The sequence below is a fragment of the Pipistrellus kuhlii genome, unplaced genomic scaffold, assembly GCF_014108245.1.
Source record: "Pipistrellus kuhlii isolate mPipKuh1 unplaced genomic scaffold, mPipKuh1.p scaffold_m20_p_1, whole genome shotgun sequence".
Lineage (NCBI taxonomy): Eukaryota > Metazoa > Chordata > Mammalia > Chiroptera > Vespertilionidae > Pipistrellus > Pipistrellus kuhlii.
In genome coordinates this window covers 157741415-157758640 of record NW_023425404.1, presented here as the reverse complement: position 1 = coordinate 157758640, position 17226 = coordinate 157741415, and the positions used below count along the sequence as shown (strand labels likewise).

General features: G+C 35.7%; 1 protein-coding gene across 1 annotated transcript in view; it reads right to left on the bottom strand.

Moving 5' to 3' along the window:
* The window catches only part of ADAMTS3 (ADAM metallopeptidase with thrombospondin type 1 motif 3), a 233873-nt gene that overhangs the window by 106013 nt on the left and 110634 nt on the right, over positions 1-17226 (bottom strand). The window contains exon 4 of the mRNA XM_036414250.2: positions 16795-16951. Within this exon, the coding sequence (XP_036270143.1) occupies positions 16795-16951 (157 nt within the window). The remainder of the gene's footprint in view (positions 1-16794; positions 16952-17226) is intronic.

Below are 17226 nucleotides of genomic sequence, written 5' to 3'. Positions count from 1 at the left end.
TTTTGCATGTGACTTTAAAACTTTAAAAGTTAAAAATGTAATGGTTATAATGGTCACAAACCACCTCACATCAAAGTGGCCCTATAAAAATGTTCTGCTCTACTCCTAAAACATGCTCACCTCCTGCCCCTCTTCCTTTTTCATACTAGAGTAGATGCAGAGGCTGTCCTCACTACCTCTCACCGGATTATTATAGTCAAATCTAAAGTGCCTCCATTTTCTCACCCTTTTATTATATATTCTTCCAGGATGGAAGACATATCTTTTAAAACAAACATCACAATATATTATTTCTGTGAGCACACTGGTTTTTTTGTTCGTTTTAAGTTTAAACTTATAAAATAGGATATTTGTAAGATGGTATTAACTAGTTTTCCTGAATGAGAAAAGGAGTTATTATGGTTATGGTGAAAGAAAAAGGGAAAGGTGTGAGAGAGATTGTGAGTTGACCACCCATTTTGCAAAGGGCATGATACCACTGAGGGAGGCAGAATTTCAATTTTATAAATGACGCCTTGGTGCCTGGAGTTGTTAATCAACAGCAAAGCCACTATTTGAATTCAGGTTTGTCAGGTTCCAAAACCCACACCAGGAAAGACATAAGGATTTTCAGTAGAGAAAATCCTTAAAGCTCTAACAAAAACACACACATCTATTTTGAAACTATGTAAAATAAAATTAATTATGAGGAAAAGTAGACTACTGAATGATCGAAGAGAAAAAAGATCCCAAATAACTGACTGGAGATAAAAAGTAAAAAGGAGGCTACAGTGAGTGTGACAGAAGCCAAAAGAACAGAAAACTTAAAGAAATAATGCTATAAAATACCATGAAGAGGTGCAAGAGAACAAGTTCTGAGAAAAAAAATATATTGAAAAATATTTTAATGTTTTTATTTATTTTAGAGATTGAGGAGTGGAGAGGGAGAGAGAAAGATAGAAACATTAATGAGAGATAAGTGTCAATTGGGTAACTCTTGCACACACCCCACCAGGGTTGAACCCATAACCTGGGCATGTACCCTAACTGCGAATAGAACCTGCAACTTCCCAGGGCATGGGACGATGCTCACACACTGAGCCGTACCGGTGGGCTCTATTGAAATTTTTAAGTGTTTTTCAGTATCTGGGGAGAACTATTTGTGGACATTGATGAGGATCAGAGCCAAGCTAAGGGGGAGCTGGTTAAGAGGACTAAGTAATAAGCAAAAACATGAGGGAAATCAAAATAATATATGATATGGAAGGAGCAAAATATATGTAAGAAAGGAGGAAACAAAAACAAATACTATGTTCTTTACAGAATTTTGGCAACAATGGTGTTGAAAACCAATAGCTACAAAGGGGCAAAAGGCCTTAATTCCAACCATAGATTTATGAAGACAGTGAAGACATATATCATCCATCTGTACACTAGTGTGTCTCCCAATTGGGTTCATAAAGATGAAAAAAATAAAAACCTTTAGGGTAAGAGGAAGAAATGAAACGTGTGACAGACGTCATCGTGACTAAGCTCTGCATCACCAATCTGCAGCACCCCACTCTCTTCTGTGCTGCTGTCCCATTCCTGAGTCTCATTCAACCACCACCCTCTGAGGCTCCAACAAACTATGACATGCAGGCTCCTCAGACCTCCAGCAGGAAACTTCATCACATAGTCTGGGTTTGATAATCATCTGAGGTGAAAAGTGCTCCTTTGGATTATATTCCTTGGGATTTTCTCCTACAAATTACAAAGAACCTTTGACACCGTGGGTCTTCTTGTATGTCACACTGGCTGTCTTATGTGCGATTTCGTTTTTTACCTTGCTGACAAATTTTAGTTGAAAGATCCTTTTGTTCACTTTGAAAAGTTCTTGCAAAACCTGAATTTATCATCAAATTAAGAGTGTGGAGAATATTTTAAGTTATTTTCATTAGGCAAGATACACTACTGAGTATCAAAATCATTCATTCATTCATTCATTCAATCAATGTTTACTGAACACCTGTTCTGTGTTGGGCCCTGTGCTAGACCTTGCATAAGCAGTGTTGAACAAAGGATAATCCCACTTATTCTATGTCATATAATTTTGGGGAGATTCAAATGAAATAAGGCTTCTGAAAGAACTTTGAAAACCATTAAATGAGATATACATCATGTTGAAAACCCTCGAACTGTGCTACCCAATACAAGAACATCTACTCACATGCAGCCCTTTAAATTTAAATTCACTAAAGTTAAATAAAATTAAACATTCAGTTCCTCAGTCCACTAGTCACATCTCAATGGCTACATATGGCTAGTGGTTACCATACTGAACCACACTAATGTAGCACATTCTCATTATCACAGAAAATTCTATTTGAGGACAACTTCCTGGAAGATGAAAGTAGAGACACAAGAGAGAGAGAGCCACGTATGTGATACCAAAAGGAGAAAACACAAGTGAAGCTATGATGAAAACAATAAATCAAACATGCTCAAAAAAATATGGTGGATGACTCTTACATGAGTATAAAATTACCATAAAAGGAAAATGTAATTATGACCAAAGAGTAGTAAGAGGTAAATTTTACTGAAGGCTTAGGAAGTGCCAGGAACCAATGCTAAATGCTTTACAACAATATCAGAATAATCTAAAGAACAATCCTTTAAGGTAAGTACTACTTTTATTTATTATTTTTGCTTTGTCTTGTAAATGAAACTGAGGGACTGATCTATAAGTAATTTGACCAAATCACAAAGCTACTTAATAGTAAGCCTCTGGGCTAAAGTTATACTAAAAGGGGAAAATATTCACCTCATCAATAACAACTTAAATAGTGAGTCAATCTGATTAAAGTAGTTATTATCCTATACTAGTGGCCCAGTGCACAAAATTCATGCACATTAAAAGAGAATTAATTAAAGGAAATATTTTAATATTGCTATTTGCCCTTTCTCTATATTAGGAGTGCCAGATGAAAGAAAATTAGTAAAATGTATAAGAAAATCTCCCTCCTATCAGATCTGGGGTGCACTCGCACACACCTCGAAATTGCATGAGACTCCAGGCAAGGAATGCAGTCTCAGGTCCCCCGTCAAGCCTCGCCGGTCCTCAACCCAGTGCCAGGGCAGGGGCATGGCCTAAGGTCCCCTGCCCTGCCAGGCACCATGCAGCCTCAGGTCCCTGCTGATCAGTCATTATAGTGTGACAATGTGACAACCATTTGCATATTAATTCTTTATTATATAGGATAATAAAAGGGTAATATGCAGAACAACCAGTCACAATGATGCACACTGACCACCAGGGGCAGACACTCAACAAAAAAGCTACCCCCAGCCCTCAGGCCCCAATAGCCCGATCGGGGCTTGCTGGCCAGGCCAATCTCTCAGTCCCTCCCCTGGCCAGCAGGCTCCAATAGCCTGCTGGGAAATGGGGAACTGGGAGTCTGTGGCAGTGGAGGGGCAGGGCCCGCTGCCGGCAGCCAGGGAAGATGGCCCTGATTACAGGCCAGGCCTAGAGGCTGTACTGGTGCATGAATTTGGTGCACCAGGCCTCTAGTGTAACAATCAACCTTGAGGTAATATTTCTACAAGTGCCTTTTACACTTTGGTACTTTTAGTACTTATACATACTATAACCAATGTCAGTGCCTAAACTTCTTCTTCCTTAAGGGTGTCTTCCTTTCTCTTGTTATTGAATCTTGATTCAATACCTAGGTATTTTTTAAATATCTTTTAAAACCCTCAAACCCTGATGACATGTTTTCTAGATCAGTCATTATAATGGGTTACTAGAGGCCCAGTGCATGAGATTCGTGCACTGGGAGGGGAGGGGGGCTCTCAGCCCAGCCTGCACCCTATTGTAATCTGGGACCCCTTTAGGCTGTCTGCCTGTCGGCTTAGGCCCGATTCCCCTGGGGATCAGCCTAAGCTGGTAGTCAGGCATCCCTCTTGCAGTACGGGGCTCTAGCAGTCTGGGACCCCTCACTCCTTACCATCCACCTGCAGCCAAGGTGGGAGAGGCTCCCGCCACCACTGCTGGGCTTGCCCACCAGCCATGAGCCTGTTTTTTGGCTGAGCAGCGCTCCTCCTGTGGGAGTGCACTGACCACTAGGGGGCAGCTCCTGCATTGAGTGTCTGCTCCCTGGTGGTTAGTGCACATCATAGCGACTGGTTGTTCCTCTTTTCAATCAGTTTGAATATTAGGCTTTTATTATATAGGAAGGTTTAGTTTTAATTGTATGTTTCTTTACCGATCTTTATTGAAGTATACCACACTCTTTGATGAGAGCACATATATTGAGGACCTAATAAAAATAAAAATAATGTACAGTATATTGTATCAATAACATACTACGGGTTTGTCTAAAACGCATCAATAAGTTCACTTATGTTTTCAGACTTTTTGACGGCATAAACTATGGACACTTACTATACCTCTGATGAATGTTTTCATTTTTTAATAAGCTAGCTGAAAAAATATGTTTCCTTTTCTGTAAGATGGGAAATAGTAAAGATTGTTAGAGAGAAACGTGTTAAATAGTCTTGCATAAAAGAAAAAGTAATTGCTTAGATTCTTGATTTCTTTAGTCTTCTAAAAACCCAGGTTGAGGATCTAATTTTAAAACTGGCTCAAGAAGTCAGATTCAACTGTTTTGAGTCTGTCTTTACATAGGATATGCCTTGGCTAACATTACTCTAAGAAACTTAACACATCTGGACTGTCTCTTCCTTTGGCTATGAAACACCTTTTATAGGAATGGCCGTTAAGGTGGGGTTAGAGCATGTGTGGAAGGAGGTGGAACAGAGAATGTGTGTGATCCCATCTTAAAGCAACATGTTCTTATGCTAATCAAAATATGCTTTCTGAAATAAACATATTCTGCCCCTATATCTAGAATATGTAAGGGTATTCTCAAGGGACTAAATACTGAGCACTGTGGTTTCCTATTCCCATTACTTTTTCTGCTGTATATCACATTCAAACTGTCCTTTAAGCTTTAGTCACTGGTTCTGGGTACCTAAAGTAAGAAACTGCCTTCATGACTGGACTTATTAATTTTCCCTTTATTATTGCCAAGAACTGTAAAAGACTAAAACAGATGACCTCCTATTTGTACTGAAGGAGGACTGGTCATAATACCTTTAACTTTCAACATATTATTATATCTAAGGACCAAAAGTTAGAAAAATCCTGAGAAGGTGAGTATATAAGCTCATGATAACTATACTACTATTTTCTGATTTGCCCAATCACTTATTTTTAATCATATAAATAAAGCATCAGGTTTTTATATTCACAAAGAGAATAAATCTGATTTCCTCTTTTAACTATGAATAAAATTCTGTGAAACTGGGGATAAAATTCTATATTTGTAGATATTAGTTATAAAAAGAAAATAACAGCAAAGTAAAATTAAAACTCAGAAATTAGACATAAAAACATTGGAAATCTGAAGATTTCAAGGTTCTTGTGATTCAGGATGTCAAAGCTTTATTTGTGATGCAATTCAGATTGCAAATCATGTGGTATGTTTGCTTAAGTTATGGAAATAACATTTATTTTTTCTACTATTAATTCCATTTGTAACCTTATTGTTTTTTGTCATTTCTTATCTGAAATTACATGTATAAAATGGGGGAGGAAAAAATTCCAAAAAGAGGCATTTCAGCCAAAACCGGTTTGGCTCAGTGGATAGAGCGTCAGTCTGTGGACTGAAAGGTCCCAGGTTCGATTCTGATCAAGGGCATGTACATTGGTTGCAGGCACATCCCCAATACGGGGTGTGCAGGAGGCAGCTGATCGATGTTTCTCTCTCATCGATGTTTCTAGCTCTCTATCCCTCTCCCTTCCTCTGTGTAAAAAAATCAATAAAATATATATTTTTTTAAAAAAAGAGACATTTCAACAATCCCTTGATATATATGGTTTCTATAAATACAATAATGTAGAATTACAACAAGGTGGGTCCTAGAAAGATGATAATTTATGCAATTGGAATGGTATCTGGGAAAGATCATGTTCATTCTTCTCTGCCTTTATGCATAGATGATCTACTTGTTGATCATCTCCAAGCACTGACTGGAAGGCCTTGAAGGGAGGCATGGAGACCATTGGGCACTAGAATTCTTGCATCAAGAATATAAAGTGACTCAATATTCAACTTAGGGATTTCAAGTAAGATTTTCTAAAGAAAATAGATTCATAAGTGAGGCTGTCTGGAGAGAAAAAGGGTTTTCTAAATCCTTAGTTCTCACCTAATATATATCAATACTAGACCTGGATGGAGGTGGGAATATAAAGGTCTTTTTAATTTGTTTTTCCTCCTATGAGAGAAAGCTCACGCCATAGTCTAAGTGATGAGGCTGGAGGAGTGAGGACAAAGCACTTAATTAGAGGAAGGAAAAGGCAAACTTGGCTCTTTTGATGTTAGACTGCTTCTGGGACAAGGGAGACAGGCAGACACGAGGAGATAGAACCCTTCAAGGCCACTTCGCAGAATAGAAGGGACACTGAATTGAAACTACAGATCATGGAGGACCTCCAAGGCCAAAGCTTTTCCCCCTGAACTGTTTTGGGGACTCTGGAAGAACACCTCAAGGACTGCTAGCATTTAATCACATCAGTCCAGTAGCAGCTGAGGAAGCCAGAGCCATGACTCCCCTTGGTTCCTGTGCTACAGGAACACAATGTCTGAGTTTTCTGAGGAGCCTGTTGCAGCTGCTAATCCAGGATCAACGCGATCCCTCAACCAAAGCTGTGGGAGGATCACGAGGGCCTGTACACCAGGTTCCTAGCCAGACTCAGGGTGGTCTGCAGCACCTGGGAGAGCAGCCTCCAGGCAAGTTGAGAGAAACCTGCAGTGAATGCCAGCAGGGCTAGCAGCTGCCAGGCAGACAAGGAATATCAGCCCGGAGGGACCTACTAAGCCAGCCAAAGAAGCTCATGTCCTAGTTAACATGTAAAACATATGTACAAATAAGATGCATTCCAGGATATAAGATAGCTGGGCTTCCTCCTCCCCTGTTTTTGTTTGTTCTTTAGTTTTCCCCACAAATATTTGTAAAGAATGAATATGTGCTACAATGTAGCCATTCTATTAATAAAAGGAAGGTCCATGTTCATAATTCCCACCACTTAGAGCAAATTCTTGGCTTCTCATTTTACTTATTTCTAATTAGAACACAAAATTTGAAGTTCATTCAAATGGTTTGAGTTGCTTTATCAAAGTTGTCAGAAAGTCACAAAAAGAAGAAACAGAGTGGAGTGACGCTCTTGTGTACGCTTTGAGTTGAGGTCTGAGTTGCAATATAATGGGGGCCATATAAGTAGGAAAGATAAAATATCCATGAAAGTTGGTTTTTTATTCAAAAATAAAAATTTGGGTGATTATTATAATGACTCTTTTGTCCATGCTTCAGATCTGTAAAAATAATACTAGGGTATATCATAAATATTCATTACTAATGTGGTTAAGTCTGGGAAGACAGGAGGTTAGAACATTTCTTCCATTAACTTAAGAGAAAGAATACTGGTGGGTGAAGGAAAGCTACCTAGAGAAACTTAGATGACAGCAACCCTACAACAAACAAACAGATCCTTCAATTGGCTTTTCAAATGTTGGGTCATCTCAAACAAGAGAAGAATTTTGAAAGAGACAAAAACAACAGACATAGTCTGATTAACTTAATTATATCTCCTTTAAACATAAATAGGAATGTGCGTTTACTATACCTAGCAGTGATGGCCACTAGGATATCCCCAGACTCAACCAAGCCCAACCTCATGAAATGAGAAATGACAATGTTTATTTACATCAAACTCCTATATTGGTTTTATCTATATATGTCATCCAAAATTGGAAATGAAGAAATTTAAAAGCTGTTTTAATACCCTAATTTCTTCTTATTAGAATTCTGTATAGTGGCATTTTATTAGTACTGGTATCATGGCAGGAACATAAAGAGAATCTGCTTTTATCATTCATTTTTCTCACTAAAAGGGCATTAGGCATTGATTTTAATTACTTATTTTTAGCACATTGGGTAAGAACTGATAAAACATGAAAACAAAACCTGCCAAAATTCTGAAGCAGAGGGCTAAAAGTAAAATGCAAAGTTTCAGTACCACACAGACATTATTCTTGACATTTAAAGAACATACAGCAATTTAGAAAGCACACTAAATAGAAACAAAACCTTCCATAGGAATTGGCTAAAAGACATTCAGAATTAAAGAATGTCTTTTGGCCTTCAACAAAAATATAGTCAAAGGTTTAGAATGTTTGGTATTATTAATCAAGCTCTAAAATTATAAACAAATATCTCACCTAAAGACAAATAACACATTAATGTGGGGGAAGATAAATGGCCACAATAGTTCTGAAAGTTGAAAAGCAAGCAAACAAATAAAATTTGAACTCATACCTCATTCAGACCTATCCAAGATACACTGAGTGGCCAGATTATTATGATCTCTTAATGCATAATAGTCTAGGAACTCAGTATATATCCTATATAATAAAAGGCTAATATGCAAATTGTCCCCTGCACCAAGAGTTAAACCAGCAGGCAAGCCGGCCAACCACCCATGTCCCCTCCCCCTGGCCAGGCTGGCCGGACCCCACCAATGCACAAATTCATGCACTGGGCCTTTAATACACACACACACACACACACACACACACACACACACACACACTGAGTGGCCAGATTATTATGCATTCAGAGATCATAATAATCTGCCCACTCAGTGTATTTTCCAGATACACTAGAAAATGATACAAGAATATGTTGTATATAATTATTTATCTACAATAAACTTTATATTCTCATTTAGGGAAATGGCTCCAAATGTTCCTAGAACAAATCTTTTTATCATACATAAAGTCCCAAGTTTAAAAGTTTCATTAAGAACTTTTAAATTTAGGTATTTAGAGAATATAAAAATCTGAGTAAAATTTCTCATATTTAGAAAGAATAAAACCAAATATTAAGCTACTTGGCAGAATTCTGTATTAAAGGAGCATTTATTTTGATCTATGTGTAGCTCTTGCATTTTAATTCACAATGCCCATCATCTGATTTCAAACAATTTGCAAATAAAATTATTTTATGCTACACTTATTTTCCCCCATTACTTCATTTCTCTTCAATATTAATAGACTTTACCTCATCTACCAGGAAGATGCCTTGCAGAGAGACAGGGATAAAATGATCCTATAATGAAAGAAAACAAAAACAAAACAACAACACAAAACAAAACAAAAAAACAAAACACACACACACCTGAATTTTCTACAATCAGGCAGGGGGAAAACAGGGGAAAATATCTTTCCAAAGTAACAAATGAAGACAATCAGAAGTGAACAACATTGATCATCATAAACAAATGTTATATTTAAAGTTAAAGACTGATGAGCAGCAGGGAAAATATTCAATGACAGAAAAAATAAAATCTACTGTACAGCAAAATATCTTTAATATCAGCCATATTAGTTAGAAATAATGAACCTCCAGAAACACTCAAATTCCTTACACAAATACTCCCACTCACTAGCATGAAAGTTTATAAGCTGTACATCAAAAGAAAATAAGTATAGGTTTGACCATGTGTTTAAAGTAGGCACACTTGAAAAGAGCACTGTCAAAATGTACTTAATATTTTACTTAAAACAGAGTCTAACCCTCCTAAGCAAAAATGGTTGACATGAATAAAGTCAAACACTAAAAGTCTACTTTTATAATAGGATATATTTTATATTTAGAAATAATAAATGCATTTTAATTACTAACAAAATTTCTTTAATTGCTCCCTCATGAATCAACTGGTAGACAGTTGATCCTTGAACAACACAGATTTGAACTATATAGTTCCACTTATATACGCAGATAAATAAACATGTACAGTAAATGTATTTTCTCTTCCTTATGATTTTTAATACCATTTTCTTTTCTATAGCATACTTTATTGTAAGAATAAATAATATAATAAATATAACATATCAATATGTGCTAATCAATTGTTTAGTAAAGCTTATGGTCAATAGTAGGCTAATAGTAAAGTTTTGTAGGGAACCAAAAGTTATTCCCAGATTTCTGACTACATGGGGGTTGTTATTCCTAACCCCTGTGTTATTCAAGGGTCTACTGTAGTTACTTCTTAGTAGGTAGTCATTTAATTTAAGAATTAAGATCTGGCCTAAATTATCTGCATTAGCTTTCTACCCTCAGATAAATTAACTGCTTTCAATTGCACTTCCATCACCCAGATATATCTAAAACCTTCCAATTCTTTTTCCATTAATGCCACATCAAAAACTAAATGGTAATTCAGCATCTCTGAATTCTCAATAGTTAGTCTTTTTACTTCAATTCTTTATTGGAAATAATCTGAAGTTTATTTCATAAACACATTTCTTTTTTTTAAACTGTTCATGAAGAAATAAAAGAGCCCAGTAAGATATTTTAATAAAAAGTATTACTCTTATGTGTCACATCTGAGAGCTCTTTAACTATCACCCTGATTCCTGGTTATTTTATGCAATAATTCAATATTCTGTTGCCTTCATTTTGATCAATAATTATTATAAATACTTAGATTATAAAAGACAGAAAACCTAACTGAAAAGGAATGTAATAAATATAATTAGTATTTCCATATGAATCTAATAGTACTAGCCTTAATGATAAATAGTACTTATCCTCAAATGATAAACTATAAACTACCAGTTGGGAAATTTTTATCATTTAACATTTACCTAAAAGAATGGCTGCTACTTAGCAGATCTTAATGATCTAGACATATTATGTTCTATGCTTCATTTAATTAAAAAAATCTTCTCAATTTCATTTCTCTTGTTTGATATGTGTGTGTGTATGCATGTGCGTGCACGCATGTGTATTACAAAGCCTATCAATGTTTCTCTTTGATCGGGGCATAGGTCATGAGAACTTGTAATTACAAAGGGTTTTAGCACCTATTGACATGTTTATAGGAAGGACTCTGTTCCTAGGACCCCTAAAATAAGGAATAGTCTTCCCATTATTCCAATTCTTATTTCATAGTTTCATTCCCCAGCAACCAGGAGCAACTCCCAAATCATTTCAGACTTGTACATGTTTCCCACCTGGGACAAAGACTCCTTCACAGCGCCATGACAACCACATCAGCATCACAAGCACTTGGGTTCATGCAGGAAAATGAAAATCCTGAAAGGAAGCTAGGAGATAAAGGCTTACTATTCCTGTTTCCCACTAGTCGGAAGTAATTACAAAAATTACTTTAACACAAAGCTTCTGGTGAATGAATAGGTTGTAATTTGAAGGGAGAAACGTAAAGGCTTAGGGATTAAATAAAAAATATGAAAAGCTGATGATGTCATACAAGTAACAGCCCCCACACTCTAAAATAAAACAGACTGCCTAAAGCTAGCTTTCTTACTAATGACAATGTACACATTCTTAAGAGATGGTCAGGGGTATATTTTGTTCTGTTTTGTTTTTTTATCTTAGTTTAAACTGATGACTAATAAAATGCTGGAGGTGAACATTATGATCTTTTAATGGTTTACTAGTCATGTTGTTAACAAGCAAAAATTCAAAGACCATAAAATCCTATGTAATAAAAGGCTAATATGCAAATCCACCAAACAGGGGAATGACTGGTCACTGTGATGCGCACTGACCACCAAGGGGCAGATGCTCAATGCAGGAGCTGCCCTCTGGTGGTCAGTGCAGTCCCACAGGGGGAGCACCGCTCAGCTAGAAGCTGGGCTCATGGCTGGTGAGCACAGAGGTGGTGGCAGGAGCCTCTCCTGCCTCCGTGGCAGTCAGACATCCCCAGAGGGCTCCCAGACTGTGAGAAGGTACAGGCCAGGTTGAGGGATGCCCCCCTACCCCCCGCGAGTGCACAAATCTCATGCACTGGGCCTCTAGTATAAAATAATTTTGTCCAAACCAAAGATGCCAAAAATGGGTGTGAATTTCATACTCCCAAAGGAGGAATCAAAACATAAAGTATATTCAACTCTCCCTCTATAACAAAGTAGACAAGTTTCTTTATCATAAGCATGCCAAGTGCATGTTTGCTGTTAAATGAAAAGGGTGGTATTTTTTTGTGTGTGTGTCAGAAATTGACAGTGTTGTGTGTTATGAATACCCGCAAGTCCTGCAAGGAAAAAGAATATTTATTTTTTAATCCTTAACGGAGGACATTTTTCCATTGATTTTTAGAGAGAGTGGAAGAAAGGCAAATACAAAGAGAAACACTGATGTAAGAGAAAGACATCGATTGGTTGCCTCCTGCATGAGCCATGACTAGGGCCTGAGCCTGGAAGGAGTTTGCAAATAAGGTACATGCCGTTGGTCAGAATTGAACCAGTGACCCTTCAATCTGCAGGCCTATGCTCTAACCAAGCCAGCTAGGGCTGGAAGAGAATGTTTATTCTACCAAATCTAAAAGTGCTTTAGGACTTATTTTTTAAAGAGTAACTAAAAGCAGAGCACTGAATCTGTGATTTTCTGAGTTCAATATATGTTTAAGCAGTTATTCATATTTTTTCACATTTCAAAAATAATACAAATTCTCTTTTGAGAGTCAAAGAAAGGGAATCTGTGCAATATATGGGAATGGTTGTTTTTGTTGAGTTGTACCATACAATATACTATCTCCTTTGGTTCAGAGTCATGACTTTTACTGGAAACCCAGATAAATATTTTTTAGAGGAAGGAATACAAATAGAAGCTAGCCTTCAGTCAAATGAAATAGTTTAGGGTTCTTGAATGTAGAAGAAGATGGTTTTTTTTTTCCTTCTTTTTAGTTCTTGTTTTTTTGAGGACATAATTTTCTCCTCTCTTATAGTGTTAGGTAGCAAACATCTTTCATGGGCTTCCACTTCTGTGCATTGTACACCTTCTATTCTCATTGATATAGAATTGAAAATGAGAGATTAGAAGGCAAACAGAGACATTCCAATCATCCACAAGTCAATAGCTTTCACCTGACTCCAAAGCTAACCTTTACCCACCTCTATCAGAACATGTATATAAGGCCATTCATGCACTGAATCTGGAACATGATTATGAAAATATACTATGCACTTTTTACTTCACCTATCGTTCTAATTTATCTAAACACTCAATATGCCAAATGCATTCCCACTTGTCATTGCCCATCAAGCTTATTTCTATTTCTCATTTTAATACCTGAAATCTAGAATGATAATTCTCTAGTCTTCCTGATTAGAAGTTCAAGTTATCCTTGATCACTCTCTTTCTCTCTAAACCTAACATATATTCCAACAACCCCATCAATTTTTCTTCAATCACGATCCAATCTGATTTCTCTTTCTCTCATTACCACTCACCTAGGTTAGATCAAAATGGGGCTTAATTTAGAATGCTTGCACCAACCTACAGACCTCAAATCAAAGGCAGTTCTAGTTGCCAAGCTGACAAAGCAAGACACAAAGCCAGGCAATTACTGTGACAACTAATTACATGGTCCCTCATGATGAAACTGTAGGGTCAGGAGTGCCTTGCTTAGTTCAAAACCCCTCCTGATGACTTGCTGTCAGAGAAATTTATGAAGATCAGGACCCTCAACTGTGTTTCTTTCTAAGTAAATCTTATGTATTTTTTCCTCTTCATATAACTTTTTAAGGAAAAACCTCATTCATCTCCTAAAATAACACACTGAGTTGATCCAGAAAAAGCACTATTTCATATTATTCTATAGTTTTCATGTTTAAATCAATATGCCTTTCTCTTCCTAGAATCTGTTCTGTTTTACATTTTAAAATGATGAAATGAGGTGTGAAAAGGTATTCTTAATTTTTAGCTGTTAAGTATTTAGTCCACAAAAATGCTTGGCTCTCAGTCCTATGACCAGTAAGTTAAAAGAAGAATTTAAGAATTATATGATAGTATGGTACACTTACAGTTCTGAATCTGAATCTCTTTTTGCCTTGGGAAGAGATTTGCACTTCTAAAATATATGGTTACAATTTGACATTCTCCAAAGAAAACAAGTGATATCACCAATAATTCAGTTCAATCAGAACTTCATAAATAAGAAAATAAAAATCATTAAGCTAGGTTTTATAATGGAACATTTTAAGAAAACTGAATGGTTCTATTTTGGTTCAAGTTTCAAAGTACAATAATTGACAGTTAATAAAGGAACCTCTTTTTCTTTCACCCATGACCACTGAGAACCTTCCCAAAATTCCTCACTCTTCTTTGTGGAATACTTCTACTGTAAGGCAATCGTCTCCATTCACAAGTGAAAAACTCAAATAGTCTCAATGTAGGCGTTACAAAATCTGGGTATGTTGATTTTGATACTATAAATTTTTAAATAATTAAAAAATTTAATATCTCAAATTAACTTAATCCCATTCAATTATTTTATATTAATATGCAATGACTACTATCGAATTTCTCTAACCTAGCATCAAAAGTGTTAAACATATTATTTCTCACAATTTTCTTATTTTAAGAAAAAATAATCTTATTTTTTCCCTGTAGTTAGCATACTAATAAAAAGTATCAGGGCTGATATTTATAGAAATACCAGGAATTGAAATGTAGCAATAGGATACACCTTGGTGAAACTATAGGTATGACAGATGGAGCAAACAGTGACTAATTGGGTCTTCAGTCCTCCAATGTGATTCCACAACATGTGGGCTATGTGTTTTGTTTTGTTTTTTAAATATATTTTATTCATTTCAAAGAAAAAGGGAGAGGGAGAGAGAGGTATAAACATCAATGATGAGAGAGAATCACTGATCAGCTGCCTCCTGCACATGCCCCACTGTGGATCAAGGCTGCAACCCGGGCATGTGCCCTTGACAAGAATCGAACCCAGGGCCCTTCAGTCCGCAGGCAGACACTCTATCCACTGAGCCAAACCAGTTAGTACAGGGCTATGCTTTTTTTAAAAAAAAAAGATATTTAACAGTTGTCTCAAAAGAAATATTAGATATGATTAATATATAACAATCAAAACTACAGATAGTATCTTACTATCTATTCTTTGACATAACCAGTCTTCTGATTTAGAATGGCATTTTTAAAATATGAAAAAATAAATGAGAATTATCAGTAATGTATACACGTGAAGACAATTACTCTACTTTATGAAAATTCCTACATGTAAATCTTTTGCACAAAATAATGGATATTAATAAATTAACAACAAAAACAATACCTAGCCTTGATTAAACACTTGTTACTATTGAGGGCTACATCCAGCAACTTGCATATATCATTTCTTATAGTTATTACAATTGTATAATGCATTTTAACTCTATTCACAGATAAAGAAATCAGAAAGGTATTAATCTAAGGTAAACAGAACAAATTGATGTTGTAGACCTACTACTTTTACTGTCTAATTATGGTGTCTTCTCTTTCTGTTAGATGGCAGTGACCCTCTAGGACAGGTGCACAGTTCACAGTACTACATCTATTAATGTAAATCTTTTGTTTCAAATTAGAAAGTTTTTGAAAAAATTTCAGGTTATATTCATTTTACACTTATTTTAAAATTTATGAGTCAATGACACTAGCATATTAAAGGAAGCTGGTGACATCTGAAAATCAATATAATAACTAGGTAACAACTCAATAAAGAGGATAGGTAATTGCTCAATTAAGATTATTTATATCCTTGAAATCTCCCTATGGGAAATTTACATTACCTTTTTAATTCAGAGAGTTGGCTTGGCAAAAGTAAATATAGTCTTTTTGAGATTTGGTTTAAAACATAGATTCCCAATTTTCCTTTCTTCCCCATACAGGAAACTTTTATACCCAAGTTTATACCTAAGAATATTTCCTTAATGCCAAGTTACTCTCAGATTTCCTTAAAACAAACATAAATAGAAAATCTTCTTGGGCCATAATTTACTTTGATTTTAGTGCTCCAGACTATATTGAAGTAAAATTCAACAAAAGCATTCAACTCAATGTCTCATCCACATGTAATAAGCTTTAGAAAACAGACCTTCAAGTCAAATAGCATACTTATTTTCAAATATACCAATCACACCACTCTTAAAACAAAATATAACTCTTTGACATGTCAATATAACTATTATAAATGTTTTAAGTGATATTAATAAAGCATAATTTAGATACTTCTAGAAAGCACAAATATTTTCAAATTTTAATATAAGCTAGAAAATTACAGTTTTAATGTTAAACTTTTAAAAGAAATAATAAATAAACATATTGGGGATACAAAAATGCACTGGAATAAAACAATGCATATAACATACATTTCTATATGCATTTTTTATTTTTTTTTAACTTTTAAGGTTTTTATTGATTTTTAGAGAGAGGAAGGGAGAAGATGAGAAAGAAAAAAAAAAAATCAACGTCAGAGGGAAACATCGGTCAGCTGCCTACTACATGCCCCCTACCAGGGATGGAGGCCATACCTGGGCATGTGCCCTGACCAGGAATCAAGCCGGCAACCTTTAGGTGCATGGGATGATGCCCAACCAACTAAGCCATACTGGCCAGAGCACTATATTTATTTCAAAAAAAGAAAGCCATATTTCGTGTTTTGTAAATACAAGGGTAGGCAAAGGAGGTTTAGAGTTGTGATTAGGCAAAACACAGGGGTTTATTCTTATATTACTGTATTATTTTCATACAAACAACTATAAATCTACTTTTGCCTGTATAAACCTCTTTGCTGCCTCCACATTATACAAGAGCACATAACAATTACATTCTCTTAATTGATTAGAGAATTGTTTCCATCATTTGTTAACATTACAATGAATATTAAGCCTTGTCAGAGATGCCTACCTCTGTAGTAGAAGTCTTTGGACATGTCTACAGGAGCCCGTTCTACTGCTGATCTCTTGTAGACAACATGGATCCTTCCCTTTTCTTCCTCCATCTGCTTACCTCTCTCCAAGGGTTCAATGAAGTACTCATCATCATGACTTTTTATCATTCCAGCCTAGAGAAAGCATAAAATGTATTAATTTCTTAAATAAATTACCTCATGAATAAGTACCTTTTCTAAATTGTAAAATTTTAATTTGTGAAAAGTAATGCTTTTTATTTCCACTTCTGGCTATAAATTTAAAATTGTTTAAGGTATTATGAGATATCAGTAATTCATATGAGGTATAAATTCATGTATGACAGGACTAAAAAATTCACTTAAGACAGAGTAAGAACTTTAAATACGGCAAGAATAAGAAAATCATACAATGTATACATTTCATCAAA